Source organism: Vicugna pacos, chromosome 1 (assembly GCF_048564905.1).
Source record: "Vicugna pacos chromosome 1, VicPac4, whole genome shotgun sequence".
NCBI lineage: Eukaryota > Metazoa > Chordata > Mammalia > Artiodactyla > Camelidae > Vicugna > Vicugna pacos.
In genome coordinates, this window is record NC_132987.1 from 121823940 (window position 1) to 121838408 (window position 14469).

Sequence of the window (14469 nt, forward strand, 5' to 3'; positions counted from 1 at the left end):
GGGCAAGGATGTGCATGAATGAGGAGGAACTTTTCCCATTTCCTAATGGAACTAAATGAGACTAGTGCTCACAGCAGAAAGAGATGGAACCTGGGGGACTTCTCCTGGTGTTAAGTAGTGCCTGGTTTTAGGTAATGACCATAAATTAGCTTAGGGGCCCCATACCAACCAAGCGCTTGCTGGTGATGGAGTATCCACCTTCAGAGGAGCCCCAGCGGGCAACTGTCCCTGTGGGGAGGTGACCAGCCCTGCAGCCAGAGGGGGTCGCTGTGGGAATCTGGTTACAGGGGGAGGTGACTAGCACTGCAGCCAGAGGGGGTCGCTATGCGGATCTGGTCACAGGGGGAAGTAACCAGCCCTGCAGCCAGAGGGGGTCGCTATGGGGATCTGGTCACGTGGGGAGGTGATGCGATTTGCAGCCGGAGAGGGTCGCTTGCTATAAGCACCTGCCCAGAGGGCACCTGGAGAGGGGCTGCTCGCTTGGCCCTGTCCCCAAGTCAGCTGGAGTCAAAGGGAAGATGAGGAGGCGTGCCTTAATGTAGGAGGGGAGGAGAGGGGGTGAAGATGAGAGGGAGGAGCAGAGGGGAGGAGAAGGGGGTGAAGATGAGAGAGAGGAGCAGAGAGGAGGGGAAGGGGAAGGAGGGAGGGGGGAGGAGGAGGAGGAGGGAGGCGCGGGAGGAGGAGCCGGGCCCAGCGGCTCGGGCGCGCGGCGGCGCTCTGGTTGGCCGGTCCCCGTCGTCCTCCCGCCGCCCGCCCCCTCCTCCCACTCCCCGCCCTCCCCGCGGCGGCTGGCGTCGAGAAAGTACAGTAAAAAGTCCAAGTGCAGCGCTCGGCGCAAGATGGGAACCGGCTCCTCCAGCTACCGGCCCAAGGCCATCTACTTGGACATCGATGGACGCATTCAGAAGGTAGCCCCCTCCCCAGCCTCCCCAGCCCGCCGCCGGCGCCCTTCCGGCACGCCCCCCGCCCCTCGCTGTGCCAGCCCGCCGGCGGCCCCTCCCGGGGTGGCAGCGCCGGGGTCGCGGAGGCAGAGCGGGGGCGGGGGGGAGGTGCCGGCCAGGGGGCGCGGGCGGAGGGGGGGGACCGCGGTCCGCGCGTCCTTGGAGCCGGCTGCGGCCTCCGACAAGTCGGGCGGGGGTCGGGGAGGCTCTGCAGGGCAGGTGTCGCTGCGTGCGGCCCCGTGGGAAGTGGCGACTGCACGGGGGCATTTTTTCCATTCGGTGGGCAGAGCTTTCCTTGTCGCAAGTCTGATTAGGCTGAGTTCTATGTTCAGAGGCTGGTACAGGAAGCCTTTTATTTCCGGCGGAACGGCCCCGGAGGACTCACCCCGGGAGCGGGAGCCGGTGGGCAGACCTGCGGGACACGGGGGTGCGGAGCTCTTCGCAGCCCCTGCGGCGACCGGCACTCTTCCTCGCCAGCCAGGAGCAGGTGTGGGGGTCCGGCTAGCCCAGCAGGGGCTGCTCATCCCCCACCCTCTTCAGGTCCCCATCCCAGCAGGTAGTCAGCTCTGACAGGACAGGGGTGACCCGGGGCCGCTCCATCTCCTGGGCCCTCAGAGAGACTGGCCAGCCCCCTGGACCAGCTCTGCGTTTATAGCATCCCCGGCTTCTGATTGGCAGAGAGGGACACTAAGACCGCTGGCATGGAGGGGCTTCTGTAAGCCCCCCTCAGACCCTCCTGTGGGGAGGGCACAGTGACAGAAGCACTCCCCAGCCTCAGCTGGACATCTCAGGGAAGCCCTCAGCTGCCGAGGCTCACCTTGCTTTTCTCACGGAGCGCCCAGAGCTGGGAAGCCAGGGAGACATGCCCTGGCCAGGCAGAGAGCAGGTGCAGGGGCTTGGGGCTCTCCAGTTCTCAGATGTGCCCCTGCCAGCTGATAGACTTGCCATCAAGCCACCCCCACTCTCGCCCGATCCGTCCATCCCTCCTCTATCCCATGAAATGAAAAGTACAAGCTTCCCCTCCCCCACTGTAGCCCGCTTCATGGGAACCAGATAACAGGGAACAGGAAGCGTCTGCAAGGGCAGGTGGGCACTCCCTCTTATTTCATCAGTCAGCTGATGCAGGGCTCCCCCCCAGGTCCCGTGACATCCAGGACTGGGCACCTGGGACTGCACAGAAATTTAAAGGCCTCCCCTAAGGAAGAAAGGGCCCTCTGCTGAATCCTTCCCTTCTCCAGCATGCACACACACGTGTGCACATGCATCCACACACAGCGTGCACGTAAAGATATGTGCACGCACAAACACACTTGCATGCACGCACCACATGTAAACACGCGCATACACACACACACATGCAAACAGGCATGCACATGAATACACACACACTTTTTCTACCCCGACAGAGAATTGCCAAAGATCGGCCTTTTTGACCCTTTGAAAGAGGTGGGATGTGATGGCTGTCACCATCAGAAGGGACAGTTCCTTCCCCAGAACTTCCCAAAGGTCTCCCGAGAAGCTCAGTGCCAAGTGGGTGAAAAGTGGAAGAGAGGTTCTGGAGGGTGGAGGCGAGCGCTGAGGTACAGGCCCGGCTGTCATTGTGGGCTGAGGGGTTTCGTGGCTGAGACACTTGAGGACTGGGTGACCCTCAGGAAAACAGCCCTGCAGGCGGCCCTGGGAGACCATGGGCACCTGCGCTGGGAGGGAGGCCTTGGCCTTGGAAGGGGCTGGATCTGAGGCTAAGCGCTGACTCCGCCCCTTTTTGTGACCCTACCCACCTAATCCATGGCCCCCCTGAAGTGGCTTCCGGGTCGGTGCAGTGGGCAATAGCTTCTGCTTTATAGCCTCATGCACTGTGAGAGGCCATATGGACAGAGTGCCCGGAACACTCTGGAAAACGGTGGGTGTGATGCCTTCTCTCTGTTCCGTCCACGTCCTTTAACTGATGCAAACGGGAGGAGGCAGGCCGTGGTCCTCAGACCTCTGTCATCTCTGTGCCGTCCCGTCCCGTCCTGCTTCCTGACCTCGCTCTGCGCCCTCTGCCTTTGCTGCCGACACCCTTGGAGACTCTCGGCTGGACCTTTACCCTGGGGGAGAGCCGCGTCGTCTGGGGTTCCGAGCATGGGATGGAAAACCGTACCGTCTCCCACCTCGGCCGCGGAGCCCAGCAGCGCATCGGGACTTTAAATCCTCGGCGACAGCGCCCACAGCAACACTTCCAGTGGCTGCGGTTTCTGTTCTTAAAGTTCCAGGCGCTGGAGGAATTCTCAGAGGTCCCCACACGCAGTCGGGTTCTGTCTCCCTGTTAGCCATCCCAGCTCCTCCCTGGGAAAGGCCATGGGCACAAAGCCCGCGCTGCTCGCGAGGGGAGAGCGCTGCGGGTGGGCGGGGGCTGGAGGCAGGAGGCAAGGCAGGTGTCGGTTGTCCTACGGCTCCTGCGTGGTGTCTGCTCTGTCCCTCCACTTCCCGGCTCCTGGTCCTTCCATGCTCCCCCGGAGATGGCCCAAACGGGGAAGAAGAAGATAACATGCCGCGCAGTGGCTTCTGCAGGTGGTGTCTGCCCCGGCAAAGCCGTCAGAAGGGACAGATGGCACGTGTGCCCTGTCTGAGGAAGGACCCATAGTGCTAATACCGTAGGCATCTCATATGCTTAGAGAAACTGCAGCGGCTGCTGGGCAGCTGGCTCAAGGCTTTCTTGGTGTGAAGGACCCTCTAGCACACACGGTCACATCACCTGCCCAGGGGGTCCAGTGCGAGGCAGTCACGAGGATCCAGGGTCCTGGGGTCCCCTTGAAGGATCCGTGTTCTGTGCATGGGGTTTCCCGTCAGAGGCCGTGCAGAGGAGGCCCGGAGGACCGATGTGACTTATCTTCCCAAGTCTGGGCCCTTCCTGGGTCTACACACGAGCAGGATCCGGGGTGGCTGAGAGGTCGTGCCTGGATCCAGACAGCGGTCTGTCCTCAGGCCCCCACTTCCATCTGCAGGGCCTCGGGGTAGCTACCGAACCTCTCTGTGCCACGATTTCTCCACTGTCACGTGGGGATAAAGCCGTGCTGCCTGTAAGAATCAAACCAGATGAGGCACATCGCTGAGCCTCTGCTGGGTGCTGGGAGCTGGGGTCCAGCGTGGATGTGACATTCTTGATGCTGAGGGAGGCCCGCTGAGCAATGGCCCCTCTGGCCTGAGCCAGGCACTGGGCCTGGGCCCCGGGAAGGCCAGAGAGTAAACCGCCGCTGTTTACTATTGCAGGGTGCCCTGGGACGGACAGGAGCCGGCTGGTGGGAAGGGCTGTGGTGCCGGCCACGCAGGGCCTGGTGAATAGGTTTGCCCCCTCAGGGAAGACCGGTTTTGCAGGGAAGGAGCCCTGTGCACAGACTGGGGTGACCCAGGCTGGGGACGGCCAGGCACCGGCCCCATGCAGCCAGCAGCACCTCCACACGCCTGTCCCCATCACCTGTTCCCTCATCGCCATGTGGGACCTGGCACCTCCCGGCACCAGGCGAAGGAGGAGGGAGTGGGGGCGGGGAAGCCTGCCCCGAGAACCCTGATCTGGAAGCTCGTGCATCTTTTCCTTACCTGGGGGGGTTTGCTGTTTCGTTCCTCGGGTCCCCTGACCTTGGAACCTTCTCCCTTCTCCCATCCATGTGCAGAGAAAGCTTGGGCTCAGCTGGGCTGCCTGGGGTGCTCCTGGACGAGGCATTTGGCATCAGGGAGCTTGAGGGGCCCCTGCCTGGCTGCACGTCCGGGTGTGGGCTTGCTCACCATCCACACGAGGCTGAGTGAGGCCTTTGTGGGATCCCTGGCCTGGCCTCGGGCTTGGATTTGGTGAGAAGCCTCATCTGGGCAGGAATGACCATCCTGGAATTTGTAAGTCCCGTTGAAAGGGACCAGCTCTGTTGGTGTAGTTCCCGGGCCCAGCAGCTCCCTGCGGGATGGCCCCTCATCATGTCACCCTGCTGGGACCCCCTCGGCCACTCCGATCGGCCGCGTCTTTGTCCCAGCTTCGCTCTGCAGCTGGAGCCCAGGCTTTGATAGGTGAACAGCCACTGAAGTTCTGCTAAGTTGTTTCTGCTCCAAAACAATGAAACCAATGAGAAAAACCTGTAAAGGAGGAGCAGAAAGCGCGCCGGACAGTTGTTACGCCGCCATCAGAGGACGCTTCTGCTGTTCTGACCGTCCCCAGTGGCTCCTCGTGGCCCCCCCACCTGTGACTGCTCCCCCTCGCCCCTGGGGCTCAGCCCTGTGTGCCGGGCCCTCAGCCTGGCCCTGTTGCCACCTGGGACCCCGGGTCGTGCAGAGACTCCTCGGAGGCCGGCATGCAGCCCCTGTGGGCCTGTGGGGCCCAGGCCCTCCATGCCCCACCCCGGGACACCCCCGGCGGCTCAGGACCTCCTCCCTGCGCCACTCGCCCTGTGCCCCGCCCTGCGCCCTCCGAGGGCTGCCAGGCCCCTCTGCCGGCGCGCCTGCCTTTTGCGCAGACACAAGCTGGCTTTTCCAGCTGCCTGCTCTTCTCCAGCGCAGTCCTGTCTTCTGTTTGCCTAAGGGTACAGCTGCCCCGGTTTTGTCCAGTGCAGTCAGTGTGGCACCTCGAGTCCCCACCCTGGCTCCTGGAATGCTTTCCCCTTCCTGGGATGTGTCTGTCTGGCCACCTGGCAGAGCCCAGTGGAGGTTCCCTTCCCCTCCACCCCGGCGTGGGGCTCTGCTTTACCCCCAACTCAGAGCATCTTCTCCTGCCAACTGGAAGGGCCTTTGCTCATTAATACAGGGGCACCCTCCCTGGCCAGGCAGACCCTCTGAGTTCTCAGGGCTGCTCTCCGCTCCTTTTGTCACTGCCAGGAGGACAGAGAGCCCTCATGCGCCCTCCGGGGTCCCAGCAAAGTTGTTTCTCTTCCTTTAATGTTTGCAACATAAGATCTTTCAGCAGAGACTGAAATGGTAACATAAGCTAATTGCAACCAAGGGAAGATGGAAAAGGGGTCATCCCACACCCTTTGGGGGTCTCCAGCGTAAGTGGAGGTGAGCAGGGAGTGACGGGGAGGGGGCCCGACCCCCCACTTGCGATGACCATCCGGCTCCAGCTGGGTCAGCACTGGGCTGTGAAAATGAATGAGTGTCTGAGTTTTCAGTCTTTTCCAACAAGCGTGCCGGCCGCTGGAGCACACCAGCCCGGCTGCCTGAGCTCTGGGAAGCGTGGCCTCTCCCAGGTCCAGCCTGAGGCCACTGGGAAGGCAGGAGGCTGCTGGCCTCCCTCCTCCTTCCCGCTTGCTGTGGTCTGAAGGCCTGTCCAAGCGGACACTTTCTGACATCTGGAGGCCCCAGGAGGGGAAGGGCTGGAGGCCCGAACCCCGCTCACGTTGTTGGATACCGACAGGGAGGCCTTGCAGACGAAGTGCAGGAGGGGCTGGGGCTGCTCGCAGCGGGTGTATGGAGGGCTGGGGGCCGCAGTGCTGGGACAGACAGCCTCATGGTGCCCGGCTCTGCCACTTGGCAGCTGAGACACCCGAGGGGTGTCACCTTCTCCTCGTGAAGTGGGTGCAGTGGTGGTGCCCCCCATGGGGTGAGGCAGATGGCGCTGAGTAACATGCAGAAAGGCCCCAGGGCAGAGCTGACCGCTGGGGAGGCTCAGTAAGCATGTCCTGTCCCCCTGCCTCCCCTCACCCTGGACCTGTCCACTCGAAGGCTCTGGAAGAAACCATGGCAGTGCCTTAGGGTCCTTGGTTTCACATCTCACTGAGCCCAGTGTGACTCTGAACAAGCAACCACAAAGAGGGGGCGACACCAGGGCCCTGAGGCCCCAAGTCCCACTGTCCGAGGCACCTCTTTCTCCAACCTAGCCGAGGTGACACCTTTCGGCAGCAGAGTCACTTCATACCCTGAGCGAGGGCCCCATGTCCTCACCAGAGCCCTGCGGGCCGAGAGGACGCCTGGCCTCAGGACCGTGCAGAATACAGCTCTGGTCGCCAGGGACGGAAAGCAAAGGGTCCTGGGAACCGATGTGCTGCTGAAAGATGAAAGGGACGCCAGTGCCGGTGACGGGCCTGGCAGGGCCGTGCAGTGGGCGGCCGGGGCTGGGGGCCAGAAGCCCTGGGTCACTGCCGGCCGGGTCCTGGGTTTGCCATCTGGGGTGGGAGGCATGTTCCCCGCCCCGGCCTCTCCCATCACAAGCGGCACAAGCTGAACCATCTTCATCCTGTCACTGGCCCCACCCCCCGTGGGGACCCAGCAGGTCGCTTTCCTGGGGCGACAAAGGTCTTTGGCAAGAAGGGCTAAGAGGATCCCCTCGGGTGTCCGCATCAACAAGACAGCAGCAGCCCAGCCCTGGCCCAGGGAAGGATGTCCCCATGCTCCCCCTCCCCCGTCGGCCAGGCAGAGCCTTGGGCTGCAGCCTGGGGGCTGCTCGCAGCCAGTGCGGGTTCCGGGGGCGGCCCAGTGCGCGAGGGGCTGAGGTGGGGCTGAGGTGGACCTGCAGCATCTTAGCTCAGCGGGCCATTTCTTTCTACTTTTGTGGTTAAGTGTTTGCGTTTCCAGGGTTATGAATCTTTGTGAGAAGAAAGGCTCTGCGATGATGCATGCTTAGAGATCGCGCTGCGCCAGCATGAAAAGGGCCTGCATCTCTCCCTGCCACCTAGGGTCACAGTCGTGCTGGGGGTCCCTGTGCCAATGCCTTCGCTGCCTTGGGGGTGGCTCCAAATGTTTTCAACCTCAGAAACACAAATCTTTGCAGTTGACGATGTGGTAATTCGCCTTGGCCCCCCCGCCCGCCTGTCACCCCTGTCACCCCCACCAGGGACCACATCTCCTCTGTTCCCAAACTCATCATCCAGTGGGAGCGTTTGCCTGCACAGAAACGCGCAGCCGCCTGAAAACTGGGTCTGAATACAGTTAAGAAGAGCCAAGGCATCTTGTTCAGTTGGCGTTAGATTCCCTGCCTCGCATTTTTTTTTAATTTTTAAAAATTGTAGTAAAATACACGGAAGATAACATTTTACCATCTTAACCATTTTTGAGTGCCCAGCTCAGCAGGATTAACACATTCGCATTGTCGTGTGGCCATCACCACCGTCCGTCTCCAAAGCTTTCTCATGGCCCCAGCTGAAACTGTCCCCCCAAACATTCAGTCCCCTTGCCCTCGCCGCCCTGCCCCCCACCCACCGTGTCCTTCCTGCCTCACTGAATTTGCCTGCTCTAGGCTCCTCGTGTAGGTGGACTTACCCAGTGTTTGTATTTTGCGACTGGCTTATTCCACGGAGCATGATGTCCTCCAGGTTTGTCCCTGTTGTGAATGCGTCAGAACGTCCTTCCTTTTCAAGGCCGGATAATATTGCATTGTGTGCATAGACCACAATCTGCTGTTGCATTTACCAGTCATTGGTGGTCATTTATCAGTGAATCTGCCCGCTGTCTTTAATGCTCAATCATATCCACTCTTATCTCGGTTTGCAAAGCGTGCGTAGTTCTGATGCAATGGTGGATTATTGTGTCTTCTGAAAAACTGTGCTCCGTGGAACTCTCCCCCAGTTTCCCGGGCCTGGTTGTGTTCATCGAGGGCGGCTGTGTGTGGTGTGGTTGCTGAAGGGTGACGTACCACGGGTGGGGAGAGGAGTAACCTGTTCAGGGAAGACAGTTGCTTTTCAGACTCACTCGCACAGCCCGTTTACCGTCAGCACAGAGTCACGGTGGAGAGCGCCGTGCCTCGGTGTCTCCGTCTGTGAAGTGAGGGGAAGTGAGTGTGGCTGTGATTAAATTCCAGAATGTGTGCCCCATGCTTAAACGGGCTGACACATGGTGAGCATTCCGTAAGGCTGTGTTGTTTTTGTTTGTTATGTATCCACGTCATGGACTCAGGGCCACCATGAAGGAAAGTGGCCACCAGCCCTCTGATCACCGCCAAGCTGCAGGCTCCGGGTGAGCAGGCGGTGTCCAGGTGGGGCCGGGCATCCCTGGGGCCAGTTGATTCGTTCTATAAGCAGGACGGTTAGTAGAGCCTAGTGATTCAGGCTGCCTTTACCCTCACGGCTTCTGCCTGGGGGATTTTGTTTGTTTGTTTTGCTTTTACAGCCTTACAAATAACAGGAAAAAAGAGGCAGTGTATTTGATGTGATCATCTAGAGATCCTCCATCGTCTCCCCACCTGCAGCTGACATTTGCAAGAACAGCTAACCCGGAGCATCCTTACTTGTTATGTAAAGGCTGGCTGTCGCCAGAAGCAGGCGGGTGTGGCTGGTGGCTCTTCTGGAGCCTGTCTGCTGCTCGAGTCATTACCAAAGTGCTTTGGGGAGCAGCCCCCAAAATGTTTTCGCCCAGTTGTATTATATAAGGTGGGGAAACCTTGATGTGGGCAGTGCTTAAAGGTTCAAAATTAATGGCTATACATACTCTGAAATCTCTCAATGAAGCTTCTTATGTAAGCCTCAGCTGTCACTATTAATAACAGAAACCCCAGAGCTTAGAACAAACACAAGAAGCCCTGGAACGTGAGTGCAGAGACGGCCAGTGACCGCCTGGCTTCAGACGCCCCCCGGGGCTCTCAGGGTGCGCAGTTGTGGTCCAGCCCGTATCTGAGACCCATTTTGCTTGTGGTGCTTTGAAGGCTGAGCTCCAAAGAGCAGAGATGGGAGACGGCATCTGTGTCCTCCTGGCAGAGCGGCCCGGGCTGCTCCAGGGGGCGAGGGTCGGGACAGGTACTGCCGGAGGCTGTAAAGGGAGGAGTGGTGGGTTTCCTCCGAGCGTGCTGGGTGGCGCTGAAAAGGTGGATGAGGTGGGTCACAGCCTCGGGAACTGAGAGGACACACATGTGCAGGTGACACGTGGGTGATGGTGGAGCAGAGCCCGTGGTGACCAGGTGGGCAGAGGGCAAAGGCAGCCCTTCTCAGAGTCAGAACCAGGCGCCTGAGGGGTTAAGCCCTGATCATCGTGGCACGATCAAGGACTCCCATGAGTGCACGTGGCGGGTGGGGCTGCGTGCACCGGTGGACACAGCTGATGTTCTGATCTGCGGAAACGTCCATCCCCCTCCACCTGCTGCCCCCCACTCCCTGCACCCCCACATTTCACCCAGAATGCAGCCAGGTGCCCAGCCTCACACCTTACTTTTTCCACCTAGTCTGTGCACAGCCTCTCCCCTCCCAGGCCTTTCCCCAAAGCCCAGGGCCTCTCTCCAAAGCCCAGGGCCTCTCTAGGGATGGGGCCTGGGTCTCTCGGGTGCGGTGCTGGAGCAGTGGGGCTGCCGCCTGGGTGCCGGGCGCCCTCTGGGCCTGGGGTTTCTGATTCGGTCTCCTTCCCCCCGTGAACCTTCTGCATGTGCTTCAGAGGGACTGGTCAGGCAGCCCCGAGAGGATGCCCTGGGCCCCTCGAAGCTTCCAGGTCCCTCTGAAGAGCTAGGCTTGGCTTCTGGAAGAAGGAACCAGGGGTTTCGCCACTTTCAGCCAACGGCTTTGAGCCTCGGGCTTCAAACTAAAAGTAGTGCACCCGGGAGGGATGGTTTGGTTCGGCGCAGAGGCTGCGCGGGCAACGCTGCCCCGCGTGCTGGGTGACACGGGACAGTGCTGGGCTCAGCGTGGACCTGGAGACACTGCGCCCGCTGCTGTTACATCTCGGGGCTCCAAGGGCATTGAGCGGTCATACCGATCTCTGGGGGACTTGTAGCAGCCGCAGACGAGGCCCGGGGGCTTTATCCTGGCGGTGGACGCCGGCCTTGGTGTGGGTAAGAGGAGGGATGGTGGACGGGGTGGCAGGCGTGGGGCAGATGTGGACTCGCTCCAGGCCCCCTCGCCCACAGTCAGAGACATTTCTTTTCTGGCAGGAAAACTGCTCAGTTTTGCTAATGAAATTTCAAGCAATAAAAAGGAAAGGAAAAACAGGAGGCATTGGAGAGGAAGGCAGGCCTCCTCCCCCTGCAGATGGAAGCTTCTCGGCTCCCCGGTCCTCACAGCCAGCTCTGCCCAGCAGCCTTTCTGGCACGTCTGACTTACACACTCTGGGCCACTGTTCACCAGGGCGCCTGTGTGAAGGCCTGGGTTCCTCTGAGTCCCTCATGGCACCTTGTCCTGCCCCAGCTCATCACTATCTGGGGTTGAATTGTGTCCACCCCCAAAGGCATGTCCACGTCCCAACCCTTGGTACCTGTGAGCGGGACCGGGTTTGTAAATACAGTCTTCGTAGCTGTGATCAAGGTGAGAAGCGGTCGTGCTGCTAGAGGATGGGCCGTTATCCCACGTGACTGTGTCCTGTAAGAAGAGGGACATTGGCGCCAGCTGAGAGCAGAAGACGTGGAGACAGAGGAGGCCACTAAGGCAGAGGCAGGGCCTGGGCTGATGCAGCCACAGCCCGGGAACGCAGGGGCCGCTGGCAACCACCAGAAGCTGGAGAGACGCAGGCAAGACCCACACCTGCCACCCCGGGGAGTGCAGGCTTCCAGCCTCCGGAACTGTTAGGGGGTAAACGTCTGCTGTTTCCAGCGCCGTTTGTGGTACTTTGTTACGGCCGCCTCGGGGCACTCAGACAGTGGCCTCCTGTTAACTTAGTTACCTCCTTAAAGAGACTCCCTCCAAATACCGCCCCCCTAGAAGCCTTGACTTGTCTCTGGAAAGGGCTGAGCCTGCCTGGAGCCCTCAGACTCCCTTTTCGGATGCTTGCTCACCAGGACGGCGGAGCTCTCTGGCCTGAGCAGGGAGCAGGCCCTTCCCGCCTCCCGGGCCACGCCTCCTCTCACATGGTTTCTTCTCCGTCTGGTCCTCGTGCCCCAACTGCTGCCACCCCTCCCTCCTGGAATGGGGCGGCGGGATGCGTGTCGGGAGGAGGTTCCCGGATGCTCCCCGAGGGGCTGTGGCCCCGGGTCCTCCCCGCACCTCCCTCCCTCCGCGGGCGCCCAGGAGCCCTGACCCCAGGGTGGGTGGCGCGGGGCCACACTTGAAGCCCTGATGCAGCAGAGCTGAGGCAGATCGGGAGAAGGGGGCGGGGGTTCAGCAGAAGAGCGGGGTGAGGACCCTGCAAGGGGAGAGGCGAGGGTCGCGGATCAAGAGCTGCCTCTTCCTGGGATTCCATCTCAAGAAGTAAAGCAGATTGGAATCCGAGAGACACCTTCGGAAATGTCCTCACGTGAAGCAGTCCGCCGAGTCGATCTCCATCTCCGATTCTCCCGGCTCCTGGCTTTTTGCATCTCCAGTCCCCTGTGATCCATTATTTATAGCAGTGGAGCTGGGCCTCAGACACCAGAAGTGAAAAAAAAAAACCAAGTGACCCAGAAAGATGACAGGAGCGGTGAGGGGGTCAGCCATGACGAATGAGGAGGCCGCCGTAGACGCCGGCGGGAGGTGGACCCCGGCATCCCGCGGAGCCTTGAGGCAGCCCAGAGCCTGAGCCGGGCGGGCATTTGCACAGTCTGGGGTGCTGCCTTCTGCCCACCGAACATCCCGCCTGGGGCATGAGTCCCCACAGCTGCCAGAGCCCGCTCCCCTCCAGACCCCCAGGTCCCCAGGCCCCCAGGCCCCCAGCAGCTCGTAGGGGAGGCCGGGTAAGCAGGCAGCCTTTCCCAGCTCCTGAGCCCTCAGTGTCTCCTCTCTTTAACCCGTCCCTCCCCGGCCCCAGCCCTCCCTGGCCTCATCCTCCTCGGCCCCACTGCACAGTTCGGTCCCAGTCACATGTACACTCCCTTCACACGGCATCAAGGACTTCTGTTCCCTGCAAAACGGATCCAGCCTTCTCAGCATGGAGGTCAAGGGTCTGTTAGCGGCCGGGGCTGCTGTGACAAATCGCGACAAACAGCATGACCTCAAACAACAGAAAATGTATTCTGTCGCAGCTCTGAAAACCAGAAGTCCCACATCCGTCTCCCTGGGGTCAGAACCAAGGTGCCGGCAGAGGCTCCCTTCCTCTAGAGTGTCCGGGGGAGGATCCGTTCCTGCTCCTTCCAGCTCTGGGGCGCCAGCAGGCCTGGGCTTGTGGCTGCGTCCCTCCAGCCTTCAAGGCCGGCACCTTCCAGTCTCACTCTGCCTTGTCTTCACATCACTCCCTCCTCCGTGTCTCGTCAGCTCTCCCTCTGCCTCCCTTGCGATCCTGTGACTTCATTTAGGGCCCACCTGGGTAATCCGGGGTGATCTCAAGATCCTTAATCTTTTTTTTAGTTGAAGTATAGTCGGTTTACTATGTTGTGTTAATTTCTGGTGTGCAGCATAGTGATTCAGTTATTTTTATATGTATATCTATTCCTTTTCATGTTCTTTGCCATTATAGGCTATTACAAGGTCTTCAGTGTAGTTGCCTGTGCTGCACAGTAAGACCTTGTTGTTTATTTTACATATGGAAGTTAGTATCTGAGAATCCAACACTCCCAATTTATCCCTGCACCCTCCTCCTTTCCCCCAGTAACTGTAAGTTTATTCTCTATGTCTGTGAGTCTGTTTCTGTTTCATAAATGACTCCATTTGTGTTACTATTTTTAGATTCCATGTATGAGTGATGTCATGTGATATTTATCTTTCTCTGTCTGACGTATTTCTCTTAGAATGACAATCTCTAGGTCCGTCCATGTTGCTGCAAATGGCATTATTTCATTCTTTTTAATGGCTGAGTAGTATTCCATTGTATAAATATACCACAGTTTCTTTATCCAGTCATCCGGTGTTGGACATTTAGGTTGTTCCCATGTCTTGGCTGTCATAAATAGTGCTGCTGTGAACATTGGGGTGCAGGTGTCTCTTTGGATTAGAGTTTCCTCTGGATGTGTGCCCAGGGGTGGGACTGCTGGGTCAGGAGCCTTAATGTAATCACACCTGCAGAGACATTGCCCCCTGAGGAGGCCATGCTCCCAAGCGCCCAGGTTAGGGTGTGGGGATCAGCGAGAGATGGAGCACTATTCAGGGACCATGGGGCTGTAGCCACTTGGTTATAAACATGTTCTGGCCGCAGCTCATGCCACATTCCCTCAGCTGCACAGGCTGCTCTCACGTGGTCGCTGTGCCCTAAACCCAGCAGGACAGTGGGTCTGGAGCGTGGGTGGGACAGAGTGAGGGGCTCGCCCTTCCCTTCACCTTCGGCTGAGGCCCCTGCTCCTGTGGCCCCCTGACCCCTCCAGGGCAGCCCTCTTTCACAGAGGTGTCCCGTCTGCCTTTGTTCTCCCGTGTGTTGTGGACACCACCAGCTCCTCGGCTGCCTGCTACACATCATGGGGTCAGGGGGCCCTTAGGTATCTCTCAACTCCCTGACCAAAGCTTGCTGTGCATTTTGATTGAATTAACTCAGGCCCCATTTGGCAAACGTGCCTCTCAAACCCTTTCACCTGACAGACATTCCTGGAGGGCGTCCTGTGTGCTGGACCCAAGAGAAAGTGCGTAACGGAGAGAGATGAATCTCGGGGGCCCTGGTGGGCTTCAGATCATCCCACCACCCCTGCCCCCTAGTCCCTCGGTTGCTTATCCAGCAGCCCTGGAACCAGCATTCTGGGGTTTGCGCCCAGCAGGGCCGTATATGCTGGCTGTGTGATCGCGGGCCTGTTTCCTCACCTGCAGATGGGATGGTACCTGCTGGCGGA

The 14469-nt window shown here is 59.7% G+C and overlaps 1 protein-coding gene across 5 annotated transcripts in view; it reads left to right on the forward strand.

Annotated features, from left to right (window-relative positions):
- Nucleotides 1–783: 783 nt before the first annotated feature.
- PDE9A (phosphodiesterase 9A) overlaps nt 784–14469 on the forward strand; it is a 91634-nt gene continuing 77948 nt past the window's right edge. For all 5 annotated transcript variants that reach the window (XM_072969718.1, XM_072969709.1, XM_072969705.1 and 2 more), the window contains exon 1: nt 784–908. In XM_072969718.1, the coding sequence (XP_072825819.1) occupies nt 840–908 (69 nt within the window). In that variant the 5' untranslated portion in view covers nt 784–839. The remainder of the gene's footprint in view (nt 909–14469) is intronic.